Source organism: Chiloscyllium plagiosum, unplaced genomic scaffold, assembly GCF_037043375.1.
Source record: "Chiloscyllium plagiosum isolate Xiang-an unplaced genomic scaffold, Cpla_swu_hap1 HiC_scaffold_4, whole genome shotgun sequence".
Classification (NCBI taxonomy): domain Eukaryota; kingdom Metazoa; phylum Chordata; class Chondrichthyes; order Orectolobiformes; family Hemiscylliidae; genus Chiloscyllium; species Chiloscyllium plagiosum.
In genome coordinates, this window is record NW_028270142.1 from 50,930,683 (window position 1) to 50,954,636 (window position 23,954).

A 23,954-nucleotide genomic window follows, 5' to 3' on the forward strand; every position below is an offset into this window, starting at 1 on the left:
ATTTCAGAGATTGGCATTGTGATTTAAAATGTTTAACTTTTTCTGCTAAACACAGTTTCAGCTATATTATTCAAACTTTACCAAGTTTCCCTGATTAGGTACATCAAAAAATGTTTTCTAAATGCAACATTTAAAAAAGATATTAAAGCATTGCTCGATTATATTGAATCAAAACATTTCCAGACATGCAAACGAGTTTGATCAGAAACTTGGATCAAAAAGATCTTTTCGAATCAGGTGCACACTTGGGTCTCATTTACCTTGGAATTGCTAATCTAGCACCAAGTGGAAACTACAGCCCAACATGTTTCATTACGGTGGCATTGTGGCAAAAACTCAGTACAACAGAACAAACTGTCAGATCACCAGTGTTAAAGTTTCTTAAAAAAATAGCAAATAAACTTGAAAGTAAGATGTGGTGTGTTTTATTTTAATGGCAGCGACATTGTCCATCAAGAGAATTTGTATGTCTTAATACCAGGGCTCCCAAACTGGGGATCATGATCCTGAATTGGATCGTGGGATGAGTAGCTACTGTTGCAAACTCCTTTTCCTTCGTGGCAGAAAAGCAGGGACTCTGATAGGGCAGTTTGGGGATCGGCTCCAAGAAGCCTTGGCATGCATGTGCACCATTTTGTACTTGCCTTGTCTTCCAATGTGACAGTGGCCTATTTAAACAACTCTGAGGCCCAATGACTGCCTTCAACGGTGGCTCCAACATGGGAGGTGTAAAAAGCCAACACTGCTTGTTCTCCAATGCATTTTAGACTCTTACAGCTCTATTCCTCTCACAAATCTCCCTCTGTCCTCCTACACCTCTACACCACACCTCTTGTAATGTTATCCCTCTCTCAACTTCTGTATCCCTCAAAATTTCTATCCCCAACTCCAAGGCATCCTGCCCCCATTCTCACAGCTATCTCCCACCAGCCCTCTCTCTCACAGCTCTACTCCTTTCACAAATCATCCTTTCCCCAATGTCACAATTCTACTGACCCTACGATAATGCACTCTGCCCTACTTTCATAGCCCAACACCTCCCCGACCTCCCACCCCTTGTCTGTTTGAACTCCAGGGTTTTGGCTATTTTCAGCCTTTAAAATGTGATCACAATTGAGGAAAAATTTTTTTTCAAAGCACCGTTCTAACCTTTTTGTGAGGTGCGGTGCAAGCAGTAATGCTTTCTTATGGGTGACTGTGCAATGCATTCACAGCAATCTTTCATCACAGTTCTTTTTAACAATTTCCACTATGAAATGCAAATATATGCGACAAGGTACTGAACAAGATTATTTTTTCATTTACCTTTGTGTCCCAAAGGAAGCAACAGGATTGATTTATATCCTGCAGTTAAATATGATCCTTGTGTAAAATGAAAATTTATTTTTGTGTTTAAACAACTTTGAAAGTTTTCAAAGCTAACTTCAAGCATGTTTTACTGATATATGTGGTATGTAGATGCAACCTACTGGAACAGTAAAACTTTATAACCAAATACAGCTACTCTAATTATAAATTGAATTTGACAGGCATGTTATGTTGTAACCTGGTCCATTTTAAAATGATGTTGGCTGACAACCCCATACTGCTTTCAGAGCACAGGAACATGTGGAAAAAATTGTTCTTTTACATTTCGCAGCTTGTCACTTCCTCTCCAGGGCAACCTTTGACCTCCCAAAGAGATCCTATCACCCACAAGGGAAGTATTCCCACTGGTGTAAAGGAAGCAGAGAAAGGTTTTCATGTTGTTGTGGGAGGGGAGCAAAGCAAACACAAAGAAAAAGCTAAATAAAAGGAAAAGATTTTAAAGTGCTTCCATCGGGTTGGACGTCTGATTTTATTTTGTTGTTGTACATATCACTACATTCCTTTGGGCTCCAAAGAACATAAAACTAAAATGTGATTAAATTAGCACTCTTTCTCATTTCTTGTTCTATTAGGAATCGGCAACAAGCAATGGTTTTCATATGGATGGGAAAGAGAAAGCGAATTTGAACCTTAAAGGTATTACTGAATGAATTGTATGCCATGACGTGTTGACAGGGTTGTGCTTGCATACAGTATTCAAAGTCTGTCAACTTCATGTTTCATCAATAGAGCTAAAACAAGCAGAGTTGAAACCACTTTTAAGCAATAGGGTGAAAATTCAAAGCAGCTTTTTTGTCTACACATGGTACTTAAATTCAAAGAACCATTTTATCTCCTGCTAAAGAATTTTTTTGTTTGGCTAATTGTTTACAACTGGAGGGAGAATCATCTTGCGCAAAATATATTGCACAACTTGATATTTTGGCGCTGTAGAAAATGGAGTAAATTGATTATTTCATGAGCACGCATGGTTTAAATTTTAGTAAGTCTTTGACTGCAATTAAAATTAGACAAGAAAACGTGTGATGGTAAATTCTCACAAATCATCTCCGTGAATTCCTGGCAATGACTACTGCTGACGTGTGAATCCAATTTTGTGGCAAATGACTTATTCAGCTAACAGGATTTAATTTTTTTGCCTCCCCACATTGATGCAGCACAGTAATGTTCTCAAATACTTCACTATTTCACAGTAACGGGATTCAAAGGGATTGCAGCTTAATACTTCGAACAATTATTTTCTCCCCTATGACAATTGGCCATTCAAAGGTTTGATTGAGTCATTATAAATTGTGTAAGACGCCTTGTCTTAATGCTGTTAATTTTCACATGTAAGTAACATCTCTATAATATCACTTAAGTGAAGTTGCTTTAATTTATAGGCTGCAATTCTTGCAAAGTGGATTGTGACTCCATCCTACTGTTTACAATATGTTGCAACTTTATGTCTGATACATTTGAAACAGAATGGAGTCTTAGTTTTATAAGGGCACTTGTAGGTGTTTACAATGTGAAGACTCTGGATGGAATCAGCTGGTGGTGAACCTGAAAGAGGGAAGGTCAGAATGAATGGTGGCAGACCTGAATCTTTTTGCCTGTTTGCATCTACCAGAATTTAGTTCAGGGCGCAAGGACCCATGTTCAACCTTCTGACTCTGTGCCTGATGGAGGCATGTGGCATCTGGAAGTAGAGGCCTGCTGAAGACCAAGCCCTTGACTGTGCTTCCAACTCCCTGCATCTCTCATGTAATGCCCCTGGACTGGCGAACACCTTTCCAACATTGTTTGCCTGTGGCCCAATTCATTCATGTGCCAGTCCTTCCGATGGCAGCCAAGCCTCCACGGTTGTGCTACTGAGCACACAAGCTGCAGTCCTCTGAAAGACAGCTATTAGTAGGTTTGGTGGACCTTTCCCAAAAAGAGGCAGTGCGCATCTTTTGCCGGCTTTCCAAATGGCAGGCGGGACTGATAAGTCCAAGGACAGGAACAAAGTACAATTTTAGTTTCACTAGCAGTTTGCACTTGCCATTTTTATTAAACTGACAACAGAGAGAACTAATCATAACTCAAATCCTCAAATCATAAAGCATTTCACAAAATAGGTCTTTTTCATCAAGTATTTCTCTTTTCTCCCCATTTCTCCACATCCAGATTTGGTCCTTATCCTTGCTTAAAGGATAGTTGGGTGATTTATTCCAAATTTAATACTCACAAATGCTCTGTTTTGCCAGATGCAGAGTCTATGCTAATGCACATAATTCCACCCTTTCTTTGTGAGGAAGCTCTTGGCTTCTGCACTTCACTTCTTTCCCAATAATATACGGTATACCTGTTCAGATCGTGGTCAAGGTAAGTCACGGCTTTGAATCTGCAAGGTACCATTGCATGACTTGATGTGCAGACCTCCACCTCACTGTGCTTCATTGTCATAAGGACCTGTTCAAAATAATGTATGCAATTGGATCATCTGCCCTTTTTGGACAATAAACATTTTTGGAAGACATTCAGAAGGCACATTCTGCTAAAAGTTTTTATTGAACGAGTTATTATCGCATTCATTGCAAATCTTAAATTCCATTGCGACCATAATAATGCCTTACAGGATTGTTTATTTGCAGACTACGGGTCTCTGTCGAACCTATGTGTAGATAACTGATTGAGAATTGCAAAATACAAAAAATATACTTTAGTAAATGTGTTGTTTGGGTTGATAAGTCAAGGATCTGTCATACTTTATGGCAGAAATTATAGCTTCAGTTTGAAACAATGTCATACAGCAACTACCCACACAAGAGCTCTGTTACCTCTTAAATCAAATGAGAAGCAGATCCTTATTATTTGCAGCTTGCTGATTGTGTGATGACATTCCCAGCACACCACAGGGATGTCCTGAGAGTGATCCCGACAGTATGAATTTAAACAAATCTTTTTGAATGAAATCAGCTTCAAAACACTTAATGGTTAAATGAGTAAAGGATTATCATCAATCTATTATTTCTGTATGATTCATAGCTGTAAACATTGATCATCTGACTCTGTTTTGAAGTGGTGGGAGTCTTTTACCCTCCTTTTCTTTTGTCACTTTTCTCTTTCTCCTCACTCATCCTTGACCACACATCAGATGCAGATCAGCGTCTGGCCTGCTCTCAAATCTCTTCCAGTGCAATTGAAAATTGCTAATGATTTTTAAAATTTCCATTCGGCATTCTGCCACAGCAATATGACTAAGGGTATTGAGGAAGTGCACTTTATCCATTGCTGAGAACAATTTACTCATGAGATAACAGGTCTTCTGTACTCATGGAATAAAGTTGTAGTTGGACATTCTCTGATTATTATTGTAACCTTTTGCAATTTGCTACAAGTTCCAAAAATGTTGAAATGGTGCATTTTTTCCATCATATATTTGTGTGCGGCAAAAATATTCCAGTTGGCAAGATTCTGCTTGCATAATATATAAACAGCCAATGCAGGTACAGTTTTTGTCTCAGTTTGTTCTTGTTAAACAAGGACAATAGTCGAAAGATATGGTGCTAGAAAAGCACAGCAGGTCAGGCAGCATCTGAGGAGCAGGAGAGTTGACATTTCGGGCATAAGCCCTACATCAGGAATGTCACAAAGACAATAAAAGTAAAAAGCTGTGGACGCTGGAGATCTGAAATAAAAATATAAAGTGCAAGAGAAACTCAGCAGGTCTGGCAGCACCTGTGAAGAGAGAAACAGAGTTAACACCTTTGAGTCCTGTTTTGTCTAAGAGGAATTGGATTTCCGCAGAAGAGCCATACCGGATTTGCATCACCAAGTCTGTTTCTCTCCACATCAGACCTGTTTCTCCAGCAATTTCTGTTTTCATACAAAAATGCCCGTGTATCGGATACATGAATTTGTTAGTGAGTTTGGTTTTACAATTTCTTTCTGTCTTCCTGAGGGCAGTGTCTCATGCTGAGCTTTGTAGTTGTTAACTGTACCTGCTGCAAATAACAAGTTGTTCTTTGTGAAAACTACATGAGTTATCAGGCCACATACTTATGAATGAATCCTCAGTTACTCGTTCTAGCAGAAGCCATTGAATAGTGTGCAGGGCTGGGAATCTAGACTGTTGCTTTCCATGACTTAGAAGTCAGTCCAGATCTGTTAACATGTTGAAGGTAACAGATTCATCTTTGGATTTAGTTGTTCTGCATTGCTTACATGTGCACAATGCTGTATATTTACCCTCTGTGATTTAGAATAACTTATTAATATGGCTGATAATTATGCAAATTAGGTTAAAAGTACAGTACAAGGACAGACCATTCAGCCCAACTGATTTGTGCGATACTCCAAACTGTTCTCCTTTTAGCAAACCTTTCTATCTCCTTTTCTGTCATGTACTCATGAAAGATCTGTATCAGGCTACATCTCAGTCTTCTCTTTCCTAAATAAATAACCCCCAGTCCATTCAATCTTGAACCTCACTGAGTGTTAGATTCCATAGGTTTCTGGCAGAGAGTCAAACAGCTAACATGTTAAAACTGTCTTACTTTCCTCACAAGTGTGTCCATGTGTGCAGATCTGCTAAGGCGTTTCCAGATTTTGCTGTTCTCATCTCCAAGTTCTAGTTGTCACAATATTTTTTATTGTTAGCGCCTATTTATGGAGCTTTTCTTTTTGCTCTGACTGCCTATTACTTGAAAGCTCTGTGTCACGAAAGAAAATGTGCAGCAAATTCGTACTATTAAACAAAGTTGAGATATTTGGCAAGTAGAAAAAATGCCACAGATAACTAAGTTTAAACTTACGGTTTCTGAATACTGTGTGTGAAATGTGATATTCATTTACCATTACACAAAGTATGTGGATGTTAACCTAAGTGCTTTAGGTGTCTTGCTGATTGTTCGCCTTTATTCAGAGGAGCTGATTATAGTAGATATATTTGAATCCTGAAGCAAAAGAAAAATTACATCGGTTTAAATTTTTCCATATTTATTATATTGCTGTGACTGGCTGCAAAAGAAATTTCTTGTATTGCAATTTTTGCATGCATCAAGCAAAGGTTTACTTAATTAGAACCTCCGGGCAATGAAGAATTCTTTTTTACATTCTGTGGGTCTTAATATGCTAAATAATGCAAAGCTTCAACTCTTCAAGCATGAGACACACATCTGGTGGCTTAACATTTAAATTACAGAAAAAACACTTTGGTAGTAATTTTCTAGCAAGGGAAGAATGGAAGTTGTATTACAACTAAATTTAATTTCTTTTTAGATTTTTCATCTCCTCTAATTGCGAGTATTTGACTGATTTTCCTTATATGTTTTATTCAGATCTTGGTGCAAATTATATTGAACTTCAATTTGAGTAGCTCCTCACTGTTGTTGCAGTAGAGAAATTATTGTTATTGCGTTTTATTTAGCAAATTATTACAAGATATTTGGAGAGTAGGAGTTGAAATGAATTCAGCCAGCCACAGTTGTAGCATTGTGTAATATTATTGAATCTTGAGTAAAGGCAAAAGGCAGAATTGGGCTGCCTTGCAAAGAAATTGGAGTGACTTGGCATGTTATTTTTAAAATGATTGAGAAGAATAGAAATACATCCAAAAAGAAATTCAAACATATTTAAGTCAGTCATATTGAAGTCCATACTTTGATCCATATTCTTTGCACAAAAATAATACGCATGTTTTAAATCAAAAAAATAAATGAGTGCAATAAGGTTGAATAGATTTGATGTGTACAGTGCTGTTTGGATGAAGGAGTAATCACAAGCTAACTACACTTGCTTGTACTGATGACAAAATAGTATGTCCTGTTACTTCTGTAAGTGCAGGCACATAGTTTTATCACAAATGCAAGGCAATGTATATAAAGCAAAATTAATATAAAGCACACAAGCTGACATGAAGGTAAAATAGTGAGCTACCTGGTCATCTGTGACTACGGTGATGTGATACTTATGTTATCTCCTGTAACATACAAATGAAATGTATGTCATTTGCTACTGTAGCATTCAAGAAACCTTTAGTTCAGCACCTGATGTCTGCATATGTACCCAAAATGTCAACTCTCATTCCCTTCTGATGCTGCTTGACCTGCTGTGCTTTTTTCAGTTCTACATTTTATCGAGTCTACAAGTGTACACTACAATCACGGACTCTTGCATGTCAGGACACAAGCTAAGTAATTTAGATAAGCTGTAGCAGGCTTCCCTCAACTGCAAGAGAACTCAATATGATGAAGACTGAGACCTTTATGTGGTGGTCATATCATGAATATTTCCTTTAAAGGAATATTGCATATCTGCTGCAACACATAACATAACATCCCCTTTTCTTCTAAAGTTAAGAAATCCAAAATAGATGTACATCATTGTCCCTGGGCACTATTGTCCAGCAATTATACAGATGTGTAAAAACAGTATTAACACGATCAATCAATCAAACTTTGATATACTGTTTGGAGATTTGATTATGTATCCTGCTCTGATGATCATAAACCCACTTGAGGTGGTATGTGTTATTCTTGGTTGCTCCTGGCTGACAACTTGGTTGTTTTGCTGCTGGTTGCTCTCACTCAGCATCATCATACAGTACTTATTTGCAGAAGTTACTTTCTCACTCTGTATATATGATTGGAGTATCACACATTGCTCTGAGCTGGCTTCTGTTTCTTCGTAATGTAGCACCATGATCAGTAATGGTTCCATACGACCTGGGCTGATTGCATATTTTAGCAATCCAGGCTGGTCTCAGGTATTTGTGATGAGAATTCTGATTCTCCTTCTCTTCTATGCAAAGTTGTGATTGTTTTCTTCCTGCTCACAGTGGGTATATCTCTTTCGGTCTCCCCTATTTTTGACAAGGAATGACAATTCTTCCCACTGTGTGTGTGGTTTGAATCTTGTGAATAGTTTCCATGCTAAGGTCTGTGTGTACTGGTAGCCCTGTCACTGTTGGATCACTGGTATCTATCCCATAGAAGATTTTTGAATCCAAACTGAATGTGCACATCAGTGTGATTGTACCATTGCACAATTTGATGATCCACTATACGATGCAAGACAATCTTTTGTAGATTGCGCAATGGAGCATTGCTTGTTGGGATACATGTCTTTTACGACACAGACTGGTAATATGTTTGCACTAATTCCTGTAATAATTTTGATTTCCAGGTTGTGTCCACTTCTCTTTTGAGGACATATGACGTTGACTGTCATAAAAGTTTCTGCTTGTCTTATACCATTGACATAGCATGTAAATATGAAAGTCTTGGTCATTTTCCGAAGGCTGCTTTTCAGTTTTTTGGCTGTTCACCTTGTTTATATGTGTGTCCATTTGGATGACTGTTTGTACTATCAGTGTTGTACCAACTGTATCAGGTTGGCTTTTGTAACCACATTTTCTGCACCTGTGTGCCCAATATCCTTTGGTGCCACATGCTTTGTTGTTATGAAGAAACACCAGATAACTTCTGGGTAGGTGAGACAGAGCATATTTATGAGAGACCTTGCTTCTACATACGTTTTGCTGATCACAACAATAGTGTTGACTGCATGTAAATTGTTGTTGATATACCATTATGGTGTTCATCTACCAGCAAGGCATCAATGGTATTGCTCTTCATCTTGCCCAGAAGATCTTACCTGAATGCTTTGATCAAAAAAGAAGCAAATACCAATTCAATGAGCCTCTCCTTCAGAGAAGTTACATTCATTTCCTTTACTGCAGCTTCTCGAGACAAATTAGTCACTATACTCTTGGGGTTCCTGTCTGTATAATATATGTTACATTCTGTCAGTCCAGAAGTTGATTTGTACTTTGAGCTGATCCACAAATTAGACTCCATTTTCTCTCTGGATTTTTTTAAATTGCTCTCAGGAAGACATGGATATATTTATTCTGCTGCACCCTCCTTGCCAATAACAAGTGTGATTTTCAGTGATCACCTCCCAAGATCATTTATAGCTTGATTTACTCACTAAGACTGCATATGTTGTGTAAATAGCTTTAAGTCAATGAAGATGTCACTTGCTGTCCAATCCATAACTGAATATTCGCCTTCCATTTCTTGTGGTAGATGTGTAGTTCTTTTTTGTTTGGTTGAAGTAGAGTACAGGGTTTGCTGGTTCCTTTATTATTTGGTTTGCCCTTCTGTCTTTTTAGATTTCTTTCTATTTTACTTTTTCTTTCATGATCACAGCCACTTTAAGAAGTTTTGTTGAGTGTAGGTTTGTGTCTTTAAGAAATTATGATATGGAGGTGCCGGTGTTGGACTGGGGTGGACAAAGTTAAACATCGCACGACACCAGGTTATAGTCCAACAGGCTTATTTGCAAGCACTAGCTTTCAGTATGCTGCTCCTTCATCCTGTGTCGTATGGTCCTACTCCACAGCTACCTGATGAAGGAGCAGCAGTCCAAAAGCTTATACTTCCATATAAACCTGCTGGACTATAACCTGGTGTTGTGTGATTTTTAACTTTATGGAATTAAGGATTGGAGTTATAGGTTGCAACCTGTAGAGAGAGTTTGCACCAAATAAGGGCAATAGCATCGAGACAGGCTTTGGGATCAAATTGAAGGAAACAAAATGGCAAAATCAATTGACCACTGCACAGATGTAAATATCGAGATTAGAAAATCATTTCTTGAGCTTGAAAGGCTGGTTTTGTTTCAGCAGGAAGAGTCTGTAACTATACTGACAATGTTAAACTACCAATGTTAGTTTTAATCTTACATAAACCTTTAAGCTACCAATTTTGCTTTTAAACCAGTAAGGTGTATTAATGACTGCATCTTAAGTTTTATGTTGGGAAGTAGGGTGAAACTAATTTGTTTATTTTTGTAAAATAGGCAGATGGCTTCAAGCTCATTAGGTCTTGAACTTTAAATAGAAAGAAGGTAAGTATGACTGCTGGCTATTTAAATCGCAATCTGTACTTACCTAGACCTATTGTGGTTGGCCTCTATATGCTTTACAATTCAGGACTGTCTAATCTTCGGTGAGAATTCTTTTATAAGCACTTATTACTGCAATGCTGTGAGGTGTTGGGAGATAGCTGATGATCTGCACCTGTTATGGTATGAGCTCCCATGAAATAAGAAGATGTAGTCATTTAGTACTGAAGAATTAATGAACTTTTATTATAGCAACTGTATTCAACATTTGTACACTGCAATCACAGGCACTTGCATGTCTGAGTTCAAGCATTTTAGATGTACTGTACTATACCTCCCTCAGCATGTCATGCTGCAAGAACACTTAGAAAGACGGAAACTTAGACCTTTATACATTTAGATCACTTGCCATAATACAGTGATTGCATTATGAGCATGATCCTTCAAGATTTATCAAATATCTACTGCAAGAATTAACACAACACAAGCCGCAATTGCTTTGCTTGTTGATATAGACTTAAAAAATGTATACTGATTTTAAGTGAGACGCAACATTTCCCTGCTTTATTTTCATTGCTTGAACAGATGGGGAGATTTCATTTGAAAAGGTGCAATATGGAACGAAAACGTGATTGCTTTGAACATTTACCACAGTGCTATTCCGATCAAACAGTTGTATAGAGTTCAAATAATATATGTGCATATATATCCCTGGGTGCCACGTTCACTCCAATTCTGTAGTCATGTGCTGTGGAACTGTGTATCAGCTACTTGGAGAGCAGAAAAACTACACTCGATGAAGCAACGGCATGTTTGAGTCTCAAATGTGATTATTTCTAAAATATGGCAACCAGAAGACATGAAATGGTGGCAGTAGTTGCCTATGAGTAAAAAATAACAATCATTTTAAATGTATTTACTTCAGAAGCTCAAACTGAATTAACATCAGAGAGAAAAAAAACCTGGGTGAATCATGAGAAATGAATGACAACAGAATGATAAACATATAGCTGGTGCTCATCATGTACTGATGGTTTAATAGAGGTGCTTGCAAAATTTGAACAAATATATAGATGGGTATTCAGTAACTTTATAAAATGCACTAGCTAAAGAGGTAAGAGCCAGCTACATCCTTTGCTGAGCAAGAGAGAATGATTTCCACTTGTTTAATAGCTGGGAGCTGAGTGAAGATGACAGCTGAAATCGAGATCAGAAATTGTTGAAACTTTCAGTGCAATTTCAGTCAAATTCAAATAATCAGGCCCACCAGAATGAATATTATGGCCTGAGACAGAAATGAGGTGAGCATGTTGACAATTTTCTAACAAATTTGAAAAATACAGTTGGAAAATGTAAATTCAAAGACACCAATGAAGGTCTGCTGGATTAGCTCGTTTGAGGCTCTGCACACCCTGAAGTACAAAAGAAAATTAACAAGGACTACATCACAAAATTGCAGGCCGCACATATTACCAGAGGGGAAAAAGATGAGGATGTTCATGGAATGCTGAAGAGCATGGGCAGGACTTGTGTGGTAAATGGAATGGGGAGTGTTGTAGAGCAGAGAGACCTGAGGGTTCAGGTGCATTGTTCGTTCAGTGTTGCATCACAGGTAGGCATGGTGGTAAAGAAGGCATTTGGAACACCTGTCTACATTGCTCAGATTGTCCAAGCAGCTAGAATTCAATAAAATGAAGAGAAAGGCATAGGGTTAACACAGTGAAACCGCTACACTAGACAGAGAGAAATATGTGCAGGAAGTGAAGATGACCAGAGGAGTCCATTGACAGTAGGAAATGTCTTTCATGTCAATCAAATTGAAGAGCTAATGGAAAGCTAAGTCCTCCGGAAAATATGAATAGAATAAAATCCCTACAATGTGAAAATAAGCCCTTCGGCCCAACAAGTCCACATCGACCCTCCGAAGAGTAACCCACCCAGACCCATTCCCTGAACCTATTATTCTGCATTTTCCCCTAGCTAATGCACCTAATCTGCACATCCCTGAACACTATGGGCATTTTAACATGGCCAGTTCACCTAACCTGCACATCTTTGGATTGTGGGAGGAAACCAGAGCAACTGGTGAAAACCCACATAGACACGGGGTGAATGTGTAAACTCCACACAGACAATCAACCAGGTTGGAATCAAACCCGGGTCCCTGGCACTGTGAGGCAGCAGTGCTAACCGCTGAGCCACCATGTCTCCCATACACAGAGTAAACAAGTGATCATAAACAGCAACAGAGTGAATGAGAAGGGAAAGAGACCAACACATTCAATCCCTGGCCAGTAATGATGAGTTTGAGGAAACAATAGATGTGGGAACCATACAACTGAATGAAATGTCTGGACTTGACATTTGCCAGACAAAAGAAATCTACATGATCATTTGGACCAGGAAGAGGATAAGCAATAAGCCAGCATAAATCTGAAGCTGAAGTTTGATACCAGAGTACACAATACTATAGGAGAAAGTGAGGACTGCAGATGCTGGGAATCAGAGCTTAAAAATGTGTTGCTGGAAAAGCGCGACAGGTCAGGCAGCATCAAAGGAGAAGGAGAATCGATGTTTCGGGCATAAGCCCTGATCTTGCCTGAAATTCTTTAAGAAAATTGATACTCAAGGGAAGGTGCTATGAAACCAAGCAATGTTATGCTAATGGAATACAAGGGAGTTGAGCTTAGAACAATAGAAATCAGAGGGGGATACAAAAGAAAATAGGTTAATGGCATGTTCTACATTACTGAAACAGAGGGCCCTGCTATCCAGGAGTTCAACACTTGGAAAGAGCTGGAACTTATTCAGTAGACCATGAAATAAAAGATCTAGGTACAAAGTCCAAAATTAGTAAATTTAGATCTCATGGAATTCAGGGAGAGCTTACCAATTGGAGACAAAATTGGCTTAACGGCAGGCGACGTAGGCTGGCAGTGGAGGGCTGTTTATCAGACGAGAAGCCTGTGACCAGTGGTATACTGGAGGGGTCGGTGCTGGGTCCACTGTTTGTCATTTATGTAAACGATTTGGATGAGAATATAGGTTGGTAAGATTGTGGATGATATGAACATTAGTTTCAAATAAACCTGTTGGACTATGTGTGATTGTGTGATTTTTGATGAGAATTGGTGATATAGTAGACAGTGAGGAAGGTTGTTTAAGATTTCACAGGGGTTTTGATCAATTACGCTAATGCGCTGAGGAATGGCAGATGGAGTTTAATTTTCATGAATGTGAGGTATTGCATTTTGGTAAGTAGAACAAGGGTGAAACTTGCGCAATAAATGGTAGGGCCCTGGGGAGTGTTGTAGAACAGAGAGACCTAGGAGTTCAGGTACATTGTTCATTGAAAGTTGCTTTACGTGTAGACAGAGTGGTAAAAAAGGCATTTGGAATGTTTGCCTTCATTGCTCAGACCATTGAGTTTGGGAGTTAGGACATCATGTTGTAGTTGTGGAGGACATTGGTGATGCCAGTTTTGGAATACTGTGTACAGATCTGATCACCCTATAGGAAAGATATTATTAAATTAGAGGAAGTGCAGAAAAGATTTAGCAGGATGTTACCAGGACTGGAGGGTTTAAGTTATAAGCAAAGGCTGGATAAGCTGCTACTTTTTTTCACTGGAAAATAGAAGATTGAGGGGTGACCTTTTAAAGGATTATAAAATCGTAAGAGGCATAGATAAAGTGACTAGGAAAGGGTTGGGTAATTCAAAACTAGAGGGCATCATATTAAGGTGAAAGGAGAGAAATTTAAAAGGGATCTGACAGACATGAATGTGGAATGAACTCCAGAGGAAGTGGTAGATACAGGAATAGTTACAATGTTTAAGAGATATTTGGATTGCTACATGAATAGAAAAGGTTTAGAAGGAAGTGGTCAAGCTAATTTAGTTTGGGAAACTTGGTTGGCATGGACAAGTTGGAGTGAAAGGTCTGTTTCCAAGCCATTCAATGTACTACCACTGCAACTGAGTCAAATTAGAGATGCAACCAACAAAGACAAGAAAAGATCCAGGGATGTCCTGATAAGATAAAACAAATTAACCAGCAATATGCCACTATTGGTCTGTTAGACATGGCATATCACTGGAAGGCAGTGTTCTGCTAATTTGTTGCAGAATAATCTTATTCAAACAACACAGACAGAACCTCTCCAGAAGATAAATAAAGGCCCTATGGGAATGAAGAAGTGTTAGATCAGCACTGGATCATCTGTGTGCTGAATACACACCTACAAAGATATTGAAAGAATAGACTTTATATGTAATGTGTGCCAGAAGGATAGAAACATACAGCAGAAATAGAGGGTGATAGCTGCTGAACTATCACTGACCACGATGTGCTGAGGAGGCCACTTTATTCATACACAACCAAGAATAGTATGTCATAGTTGCAGACTAATCAAAGTTCCTTTTATTCAAAATGTTACAGATTTGAGTACTCTAGCAAACATGTCAGATGTACAAGTGTGTTTGCTGAACAAGGGATTCTTATCAGAACAATATGTGATAATTGGAACCTAATTCACTCTTGAAGAATTTAAACAACTTGCTGCACTGTATGGGTTCAACATCATCACCTCATCACCAGACCTCTTGAGGACCCTCCCACAAGGTTGACAGAAAAAGACTCAGACCCTGTCTTACTGTTATTCTGATCTAGACCTCTCAAGCCAAGGTTGACATGAAATCACCTGCAGAGCAGTTGAATTGAAGAAAGAGTAAGACAATTATGCCAATCAAGGTACTGTCTTCAAGTGACAAGGATAAAGCAAGGCAAAAGCTCACTGATGCATGGGTAGAAGGATGCCAAATCCTTGCCTGAGCTGTTTACAAGGATAAACTGTTCATGACAGTTAGCCTTCAATTAATGTTGCTCCCTTTAATGGTAATTTGCTTAAATATTCTTTTCTAGAGACTGGTTTCTTCAATTTACTTTTATATTTCTGGCTTCCCCTTGTATGTAGTGTGTCACCACATCATCCTGCATCAGAGTCTTCTGATGTCGGCACCTGATTGGCAACCCTGTATTTTAACTTACTGGGATTGGGTATAGGAATACCATACAGTGGCATCAAGTTTTTTAAAGTAAAGACTATTGTTATATTATTTGCAAAGAATCTGCAACAAATGTCTATGAGTAAACATCCTGGGATGTCACTTTCACTGCCGCAGCGCAGTCATATGCCAATTGGCAATGTACCAGTCTCATTCAAGTCGCTTGGAGAGCAAGAAGAAATATGCCCAATGAAATTCCAGCACTTTTTGTTTCTCAACATATCTAACATTTGGAAACAAGAAGACATAACACAAACCTTACCATTAAATATTTGTTTCACATCATAGGTCAATAAATAGATTTGTTAACAATGTAGAGGTATAACTAATTATTATTTAATTTACTGGTTTGGAGTGTATCCTTCTCCTGATCAGTGTAGAGCTGTACAATATAATGGGGAAAGATTTTGACTAACAAAAGCACAAGTCCATTTAGAAAGAATTCAATTTGTAGCTACCATAATATGCTGATATACTTTCCTTTAATAAGAGAAAATTATCTTTCAACGTATTAAACAAAATAGGCTGAGATTTCTTCATTTATATCTTTTGTGTTGATTAACACACTATGCTACATCTCTAGGCTCCATTGCTTTCAAAACACCAATATTTCATGGTTTGCCAATGCTGTAAAATAACATTAAAGTAATCTGTGTAATAGCCCAACTTTTTTTTATTATTTACAGCCATCTCCAAAATAAACTCAATGAAAATGTGTGAGTGTTCTATTGATACAGTGCTCCCCATGTAATCATTCCGAGTCTTGACTTTTACCCAGAGGACTTTGCAGTTACTTAAGCATATTACAGAACAATAGGGGTAGGTGTTATTATTTTCAGTGAAGCCATTCATATTTTGGGAAGAATATGCATTAATGATTCTGTTAGAATATTGAGGAAATCTTCACAGCTGAGTTCATACTGTTGCTGCACAATGTGATCAGAGAACTCTTACTTGCTTAGTGAAGTGCTGTTTGGCATAAGTTTGGAGAATGAAGAATAAAGAATTATGCTCAGCATATTCAATTTACTCTTCATAGGAACTTTGGTCATCTTTGCTGTCATAATATGCTGACATATGTCTGTTTTAATTTATGTGCTCTCATTTCTTTTTATGTACCTTAAGCCTGTTTGGTTTACCTATCATTCTCTGGTGCCTTTTACCATCTAATCCTTTTATTAGCCAAATTTGCTCCATTGCTTCATTAATGTGTACTTGCCTTAGCTGGCAATTTTCTACAAGAACCGAAAAGACAGAAGGCCATGAGAAAATCAACTTATCATGTACTTTCTGTAACATTTTCTTTCATTCTACACTGAACCCTTCCTAGATAGCCTCACCATAAGCACCTGATTATGTTGTATTGGAAATTTCAGCATTAGCAGAGTAATAGCTAACATTTCTTAACTGTGTTTCTGTTTCTTTATTTGTTACTGCAGCTCAGGAGTCCTGTGGAAGTAACATTGACTCTGAGGAGAAATTTAATAAGTTGACTGCAGCAAATGACAAGTGTGGAATATTCTTCCAGGTGAAGAGTTATGTTGTCCTGAATACTTGACACTGTGCCATTGCAAATGCCTGCAATTGTTAGCCGAGATTTGTGAAAATACTTTTCACATCCAAAGGTATTTGTGTCTTTGATGAATTTGATATGTTTGACAAGCCCAAATGAGTGTCATTTTGTGAAATTGGCAACACATGCCAATCCTTTTTGTTGAGAATACATCTTCTCAGCTGTAAAACAACTCTGATAAAATTAGTCAAAGGTGGTAGTCAACCTGCCAGCCTTTCAAGTCGGAAGTGTTTTTGCTCATACTGTACTATCGTTTTGTTTCCTCAAGCAAGTTTTCTGTAATGGCTTAGATTAAGCAAAAGAGACAGAGCACTCAGTGTTAAAATAATGAATGAGTGATTTTCTAAGGTGGGTCTCATAAACAAACAACCTTCATTTCCCTCTGTCTTTTATCTGCCAAGTTTCTGCTCTTCAACTTTCTTTAGGATGTTATGCCTTTGTACACTTAGTTCCTGTGGTTATTCAGTAACACATCAAAATGCCCATTTCTCACATTTGATGGACAATGGATTTGGCAGGCTTTCAAATCATCATTTTATTTCAACTAACCTCAATCCTATTTTTAACTGAACTTCAATTTTAACACATGATCAGCCAAATTCAATTTTATTTTGTAGCTGGAAACCTTGTAGTCCTTTATTAAATTTGCAAATTAAGTTTTCATGATGTTTTTCGATCCTGAATTGTCAGTGTAACCTGAGACCTGAACAGGAAGTGGTGATACTAGGATAAATCTACTGGGAACAGCAACTGGTTCATGGACTGTAGGTGTCAATGGCTAGGCTAGCATTTATAACCTATCACTAAATGTCCAGAGGGCAGTTAAAAGTCAATTATTTGCTGAGGGTCTGAATTCATGTTCTGACCAGAGCGAGTAAGGATAGCAGATTTGTTCTGGAAACATTAGTGAACCAAATAGATCATAATGACAATCAGTATTGGTTATATAGTTGCCATTTGGCTAACTATTTATTCCAGATTTTTAGTGAATTCAAAATTTCACCATCTGCCATGTTGGGATTTGAACCCATATCCCCAGAATATTAATCTCAGGTCCACTTACATTACCACTATGTCAATACCTCTTCCCATCCCTTCTTTGCAGGCTAGGATGTTTATCAGTGCTCCTTCAGTCTCTATAAGGAGATCCTGAATCTTCCTTTCCCAGACTTTCCCTGCCATGGGGCTTTTGATGGACTTAGCCTGAGGCTCCATCTACACAATCCACTGCTCCCCATTTGCTAATCAGGATGGTTATTGCTGCTGGATTCAGAAGAAAGTCTTGCCAATATAAATGAGGTTCAATATCAAGACTATCTGGTCATTAACGCATGTTCTTGCATTAACCTCACCTCCCCTATACCAATTCCACTGGAGGTAGAAAGTAAGGTGTTTCTTTTAAGTTAATATCAATCTTCCTCTGTTTATTTCAAATTAAATTTCTCTTCAGTTGAACATACATAAGTGTAAGAATTATTGTTCAATGCATCACTCAATTAGAGTCTGCATGACAACTTGAATTGACAAGTGCTGCAGCCAAATTTCTCTGAATATGTAGTATTTAGCTAAACTTGATAATCCAATTCATCAATTCAGACAATTCAGATTCAGATTTGCTTTTAGTGATAAATATTGCAAGACTAGGTGATTTAAAATTAACCACTAGCTAATCAAAATTGTTCATTGATGTGAAATGGGAATGGTGATTACCCTTGCAAAGCTCATGAGGCATTTGGACAGACGCATGAACATAGAGGAAATAGAGGGATATAGATCATGGGCAGGCAGGTTAATGCAGTTTAGAATGGCATCACGGTTGGCACAGACATGGTGGGCTGAAGGACCTTTTCCTGTGGTGGACAGTTCTATATTCTATCTAATTCCCCAATCCAAGCCAAATTCTATACTGTGAGTGCAGCTGTGCAAAGTTGGTGAAATTTAGTGTTCATTTCACATAACGTTGGTTGAATATTTAGGGCAGCTAGTTACTTCACATATGTCTTTTTACTCATTCTGTTAATATAATGATGAACAAGCAGTAGAGTTTGTGTGGACTTCCAATTACTTGGATGCTTTTTAAAACAACATTGAAAAGTATGTATGTTTTATTCTGTCAGGTATTAAGAACATGGCCATTATAGCATAGGTGAAAGCGCCACAAAAGGGAGATTAAAAATGTTATATGGTTATTTTCCCAAGTGCTTAATTGTGACCAGGTAGCTGATTGAAATTTACCCTTCAACATGCCTATGGTTTTCTTCTTTGAAGATGTTCGTGTTGTATCAACAATTTTTGGCAGATTGATGTTCTTTTTTTTTGTTTTCAGGCTATTCCTCATAATCGGCTTGAATTCCATACCGAAGCTAAGTGTCAGAGTCCTGTTGAGAAAGACAGATTTCCACAGGTGCTCCCGTACCTGGAGGACCAGGATCAATACCAATTCTCTGTCTTGTGAGTGTTACTTCGAAAATTGCCATTGATAAAAACAATGCACTTTAAAATGTGTGCTTCTTCTCCACAGACATTCTTTCAGTACTTTTACCTAAGTTATCCTTTTGGCACGTGCAATTATGTTTAATAGGCTTCCTTTTTATCTGGTTAGGAAGCTCAAAGCTGGGGATTAAAATGCCTGTTCTTTGACTGACTCAAAGATCAGTGTTAAAAAAATCATCTTAATTAGACTAGCTTAATTCAAGAGTGAAAAAGTTAAAGGGCTATTGTCAAAAGAAAAGCATTTCTGACCTTTAAATCCTGAATGTATGAAGAAAAATGGTTACGTACTTGCCTTAACAATGTGCAAACCAGGCTGAATTTGGAAAAGTAAAGGATTTAGATTGTTATTTTTGTTATTTTCAGTTCCAATATCTTCATTTAATACACCTCCTCATATTAAGTATTTAAATTAAGTGTTTTATTTAAAGATTAGAATCTGCCTAATATTGTTTGCAACTGTGAAATCTTGAAAATGTTCAGTAGCTGTTTATTGTGTTACCTTTCTGTGAAGAATTTCAGTCGAAGCAGAAATACGTGCTCAAGCAACAGAATCCTTTTGTAATGTGTAATATTGGAGCCAGCTCATGTTGATTGCAGATGCCAAGTTTCATACCTACCGATGTCTTTGGGTGTTGATATAACTCAACAAGATCTTCATTACTGGGAAGTAGAAGCTTCAAAAAAATAGTGTTGCTAGACTTAATGGGCTGAACCTTAGATTTTTTCCTGCTGTGTCAGTTCCATTAAGTTCTTTTGGAGGCTTTTTTACCTTGCAGCCTAGCGAAATCTCTCTTGCTGTATCTTACCTCATTTGCCTCATTAACTACCTGACCTGCCCCAATAGTGCCCTCTCACTTCCGATTCTAGCTCCATCTTATCTCTGAAACGTGCCCTGGATAATTCATCACTCACCGACTTCTACCAAAAGACCTGTATCATTTTTAAAAACCACCATATTACCTGGATAAGCATTGGCAATCCAACATTGCCCCTCACCGTCAGTATAGTGGACAGCAAACTGAAAGCCGTGTTACTCACATCACTGAGCTAATATGGCTGACATTCCCTGACACATACAACCCCATTTTCTCACTTCAATCACTATTTAACCAGCAGGCTCCTCAGTTTACTCGTCCTACTTCCAGATCATCTTCACATCCCTGTGTCACAGTGACTCACTCCCTAATGCTGACTGGAGACCTGCAGTTTGTTATTGTCCATTAGGGAAATATCACATAGAGGCAAAGAATCAGACACTCCGAAATATGCACTTTCATTTACAGCCAGCAAAAGTGAACACAAATAAATGCATAGATGCAGCAGTCACTCCAGGAAGAAGCTAGTCACACAATGTTCAAAACAGCTGTCACCTTCACCATCACAGGGAAAAGATGGCTCCCCAACTCCTGCAGACCTCATGTCTTGCTCCATCATCTGACATTGTTCTGTCACAGTGTCCTGGGACATATGGAGCCCACATCGACACTGCACTTCACTCATCCTCAGGAAATGTGTCCGAGGTGAAAATCTCAGGACCTCTGACACATCCCGATGGGCCCTTCTGGCCTCATTCTCTTCCTCATCCTCTGCAGGGCCTACAGTTGTTCCTGGAATTGTGTCAGCCCTTGCCCTCCTTCATCTGCATTTGCCTTCCGAGGAAAGCAGCCACAGCGACCACCATCCCACCAGTGATTGGGCACGTGACTCTTGCTGGAAATGAACTCTGTTGGAAACATAAGAAGCAAGACAAGTTCTTGGTTCTCATCCAGACATTGATTGATTGCCCTGCATACACGCCTCTAAACATTGAGACCTTCAACAAGCCAATTCCCATTTCCCATTCCAGACCCACATCAAACATTCCACTAATCAAGGCATTCAGGAGAGCCCATCGTGATTCTTATATGACCGCTGATGAAATGATTGTCTTTGCCTCCAACAGCAGACTTGGAGTTTTCACAAATTATGGTCGGTTTTGGCAAGCATTTCTCTAGGTGTGACTGACCAGATTCCTGACTATCTTCTTTACAGCTACCTGAATGACAATGTATGAATCCTCTTGACTACTTGTAATGACTCTAAGGGACTGACCATTGCCTACTCCATAGATTGTAATCAGACAAATCCCCAGACTTTGGGCAGTCCAAATGACTAACTGACCATGGTTCAAGCTCCTGGATAGCATGTGGACTGTGTTTCTGACCGACACTACCAAGACCTCATGACTGATATTCTAGGTCCATGCGGCTGACAGTTGCTGCGCCATGTCTAGACTGAGAATCAACTCCCACAACTTTCAGACCTGGCCATTTGGTTGAATAAACATGCAGTTGTTAGCTGTGCAGGTAGCTGGCACATGCTATCACTGTTCGATTGATGTCCCAATGTGGCCCATACAACAAGCTGTGTGCCCCACCTACCTAAGTAGACACTATCTGAGTGAGGAATCAGAGAACAAATGAGCAACTCTGTGATACAGCCAGGTCCAGACAGTGAGCTGGGGAGTCTGTCCCTGCACTCAAAATGTCCTTACAGCAGCCTTTCAATAGTGGTTTCTGGTGCTTCCTAAGCATCCTTTAAGTCTATCAGAGAAGTGTTGTGAGGATCCTAAGGGGTTGTCAAATGTCGATGCTGGTGTCTATGGACAGGGGTGCATGCGACTGGTGCCAAGGGCTCGTGCTTTGAGATGCTGCTTGTTGCTGAGCAACATGGATATGCTCCTCACAGCCAGCGGTGAGCTGAAGTCACCAGGGATTCGCTCTGACTGTATTCTCAGTGTCTAGTTTGCTCGCGGCGGATGGTAGGATGGGAAGCTGCATATTAATAAGGCAAGACAGGCAGTTAATCAGATGTCTAACAAGGAATAATCCCCCTTAATACGCAACTCACTGCTGCCTAGCGACAATCTTGCCTCGGCGACCAGAGTTCGCTGAAATGATGCAGCGAGTTGTCCCTGACATTGAAGTAAGCCTCGGTGGATGTCTGGTGTGGCTCTGCCACATTTCCCACTGTAGCCCACATTATTTAGGCCCCTGTATGATTCTGCCCGTTGTCTTCATAGCATTGACATTGGGGCCCACTGTCTGTCTCTGAGAGTGTGATGTCTTTCTTACTACAGGCAGTGGGCTCTGTTTAAAATATAATTTACACTTCCCTGGTGCACACAGGATCCCAGTTGGCATGCTATAACAAGTAGTAGGAGTGTGCCTTGTCCAGTCTCTGACCGGTTTTACTGCTGACAGAGCCAGAGAACTCCTCCAGGCAAATTTCCAAATTGTTTTTGTGGGGCTCAGTAGAAGAGGGGGGGTTCCACAGGCCTCGCAGACACAGTCTGAGTTGCTAATGCTGTGGACGTCATTGTGATTTGGTTCTCTGACACCCCACCCCCTGCAGCTCCTGACCACCCTTGGCCTTTGATGATTGTCAGTCTCTGGGACTTCAGCATCAAGCAAGCTACATCGGAAGGACAATTTTAAAGAAATGCAGGACGCTATTCAGAAACTGTATAAAACACTGGTTAGTCTATAGCTGATTAGTGTATATACGTCCACTTAGATCATTGTAGAGAGGGACGATTACCCTGGAGGAGGGCACAGAAAAGATTGACAAGAATGTTGTCAGGAATAGAAAATTTTAACTGTTAAGAGGTCAGGAGAGGTCTGGCTAGAAAGGGCCTCATCCCTCAGCAAAGAGATCAGTAACTAGGCAGGTGTAAATATATAGTAAATAGTAGGAGAATTACTGTGCAGTTAAGCAGAAATCTGGTCACCAAAAGAATAGCTGGGGTCCGGAGTTCATTGCCTGAAATTTCATTTTGAAATACTGGAAATTGGGTTTAGATTGAAAGGCTTTTGGCGAACACAATGGTCTCCTGTCATGTCTTTACTTCTTCAGTCGAAAGACTGGGAATTAAGGTCTCATTCCAGAGACAGGTATGAAATAGCTAGACCAAGGGAGTGTTGCACTGTTGGAGGCACCACCTTTTACATGACGTGTTAATCTCAGACCTCTCTTCTTGCTCAGGTAGATATAAATAATTCCAGAAATAGATCAAGCAAGTGTCCTACCAATGTATAACTCATGCCTGTGATTAGATTTTCTGTTTATCGTCACGGTGTGGTTTGTGGGTGGTTGCTGTATAGAAAGTGGCTGCTATATTACAATTGTGTCGACACCTCAAAATTACTTCATTGACTGTGACATGCTTTGGGATGTACAGAGCTCACAAAAGATGCTGTAAAAATGCAAATTTCTTTCTTCCTTTCATTTTTTTTCTTGGCTTTACTCAATCTTATTTACACGTGTCCTGCATCGCTGCTGGTTCAGTTTGTCAAAGCAAACCGAGCATCTTACACACAATGGCGAAGACTTTAGGGAAATCCTGCACATCGCAAAAACAAAGCATGATTACATTTATATTGTTATGTGTCATACTTTGTGTAAAGCTATAGAATAGTGTCCCCATCAAATAAGTTTTCTGGATTAATGAGACTAAGGTTTACCTTGGGCAACTGTATTTTCTCATAACATTTAAGTGATATTTACACACCAAGCTGAAAAATTACTATGCCGTAAGGG

General features: G+C 39.0%; 1 protein-coding gene across 4 annotated transcripts in view; it reads left to right on the forward strand.

Moving 5' to 3' along the window:
- Positions 1–23,954, forward strand: part of ofcc1 (orofacial cleft 1 candidate 1) — a 308,134-nt gene that overhangs the window by 150,418 nt on the left and 133,762 nt on the right. For all 4 annotated transcript variants that reach the window (XM_087986250.1, XM_087986251.1, XM_043689352.2 and 1 more), the window contains exons 13-15: positions 1,941–2,004; positions 16,750–16,838; positions 19,210–19,334. In XM_087986250.1, coding sequence (XP_087842376.1) covers positions 1,941–2,004; positions 16,750–16,838; positions 19,210–19,334 — 278 coding nt within the window. The remainder of the gene's footprint in view (positions 1–1,940; positions 2,005–16,749; positions 16,839–19,209; positions 19,335–23,954) is intronic.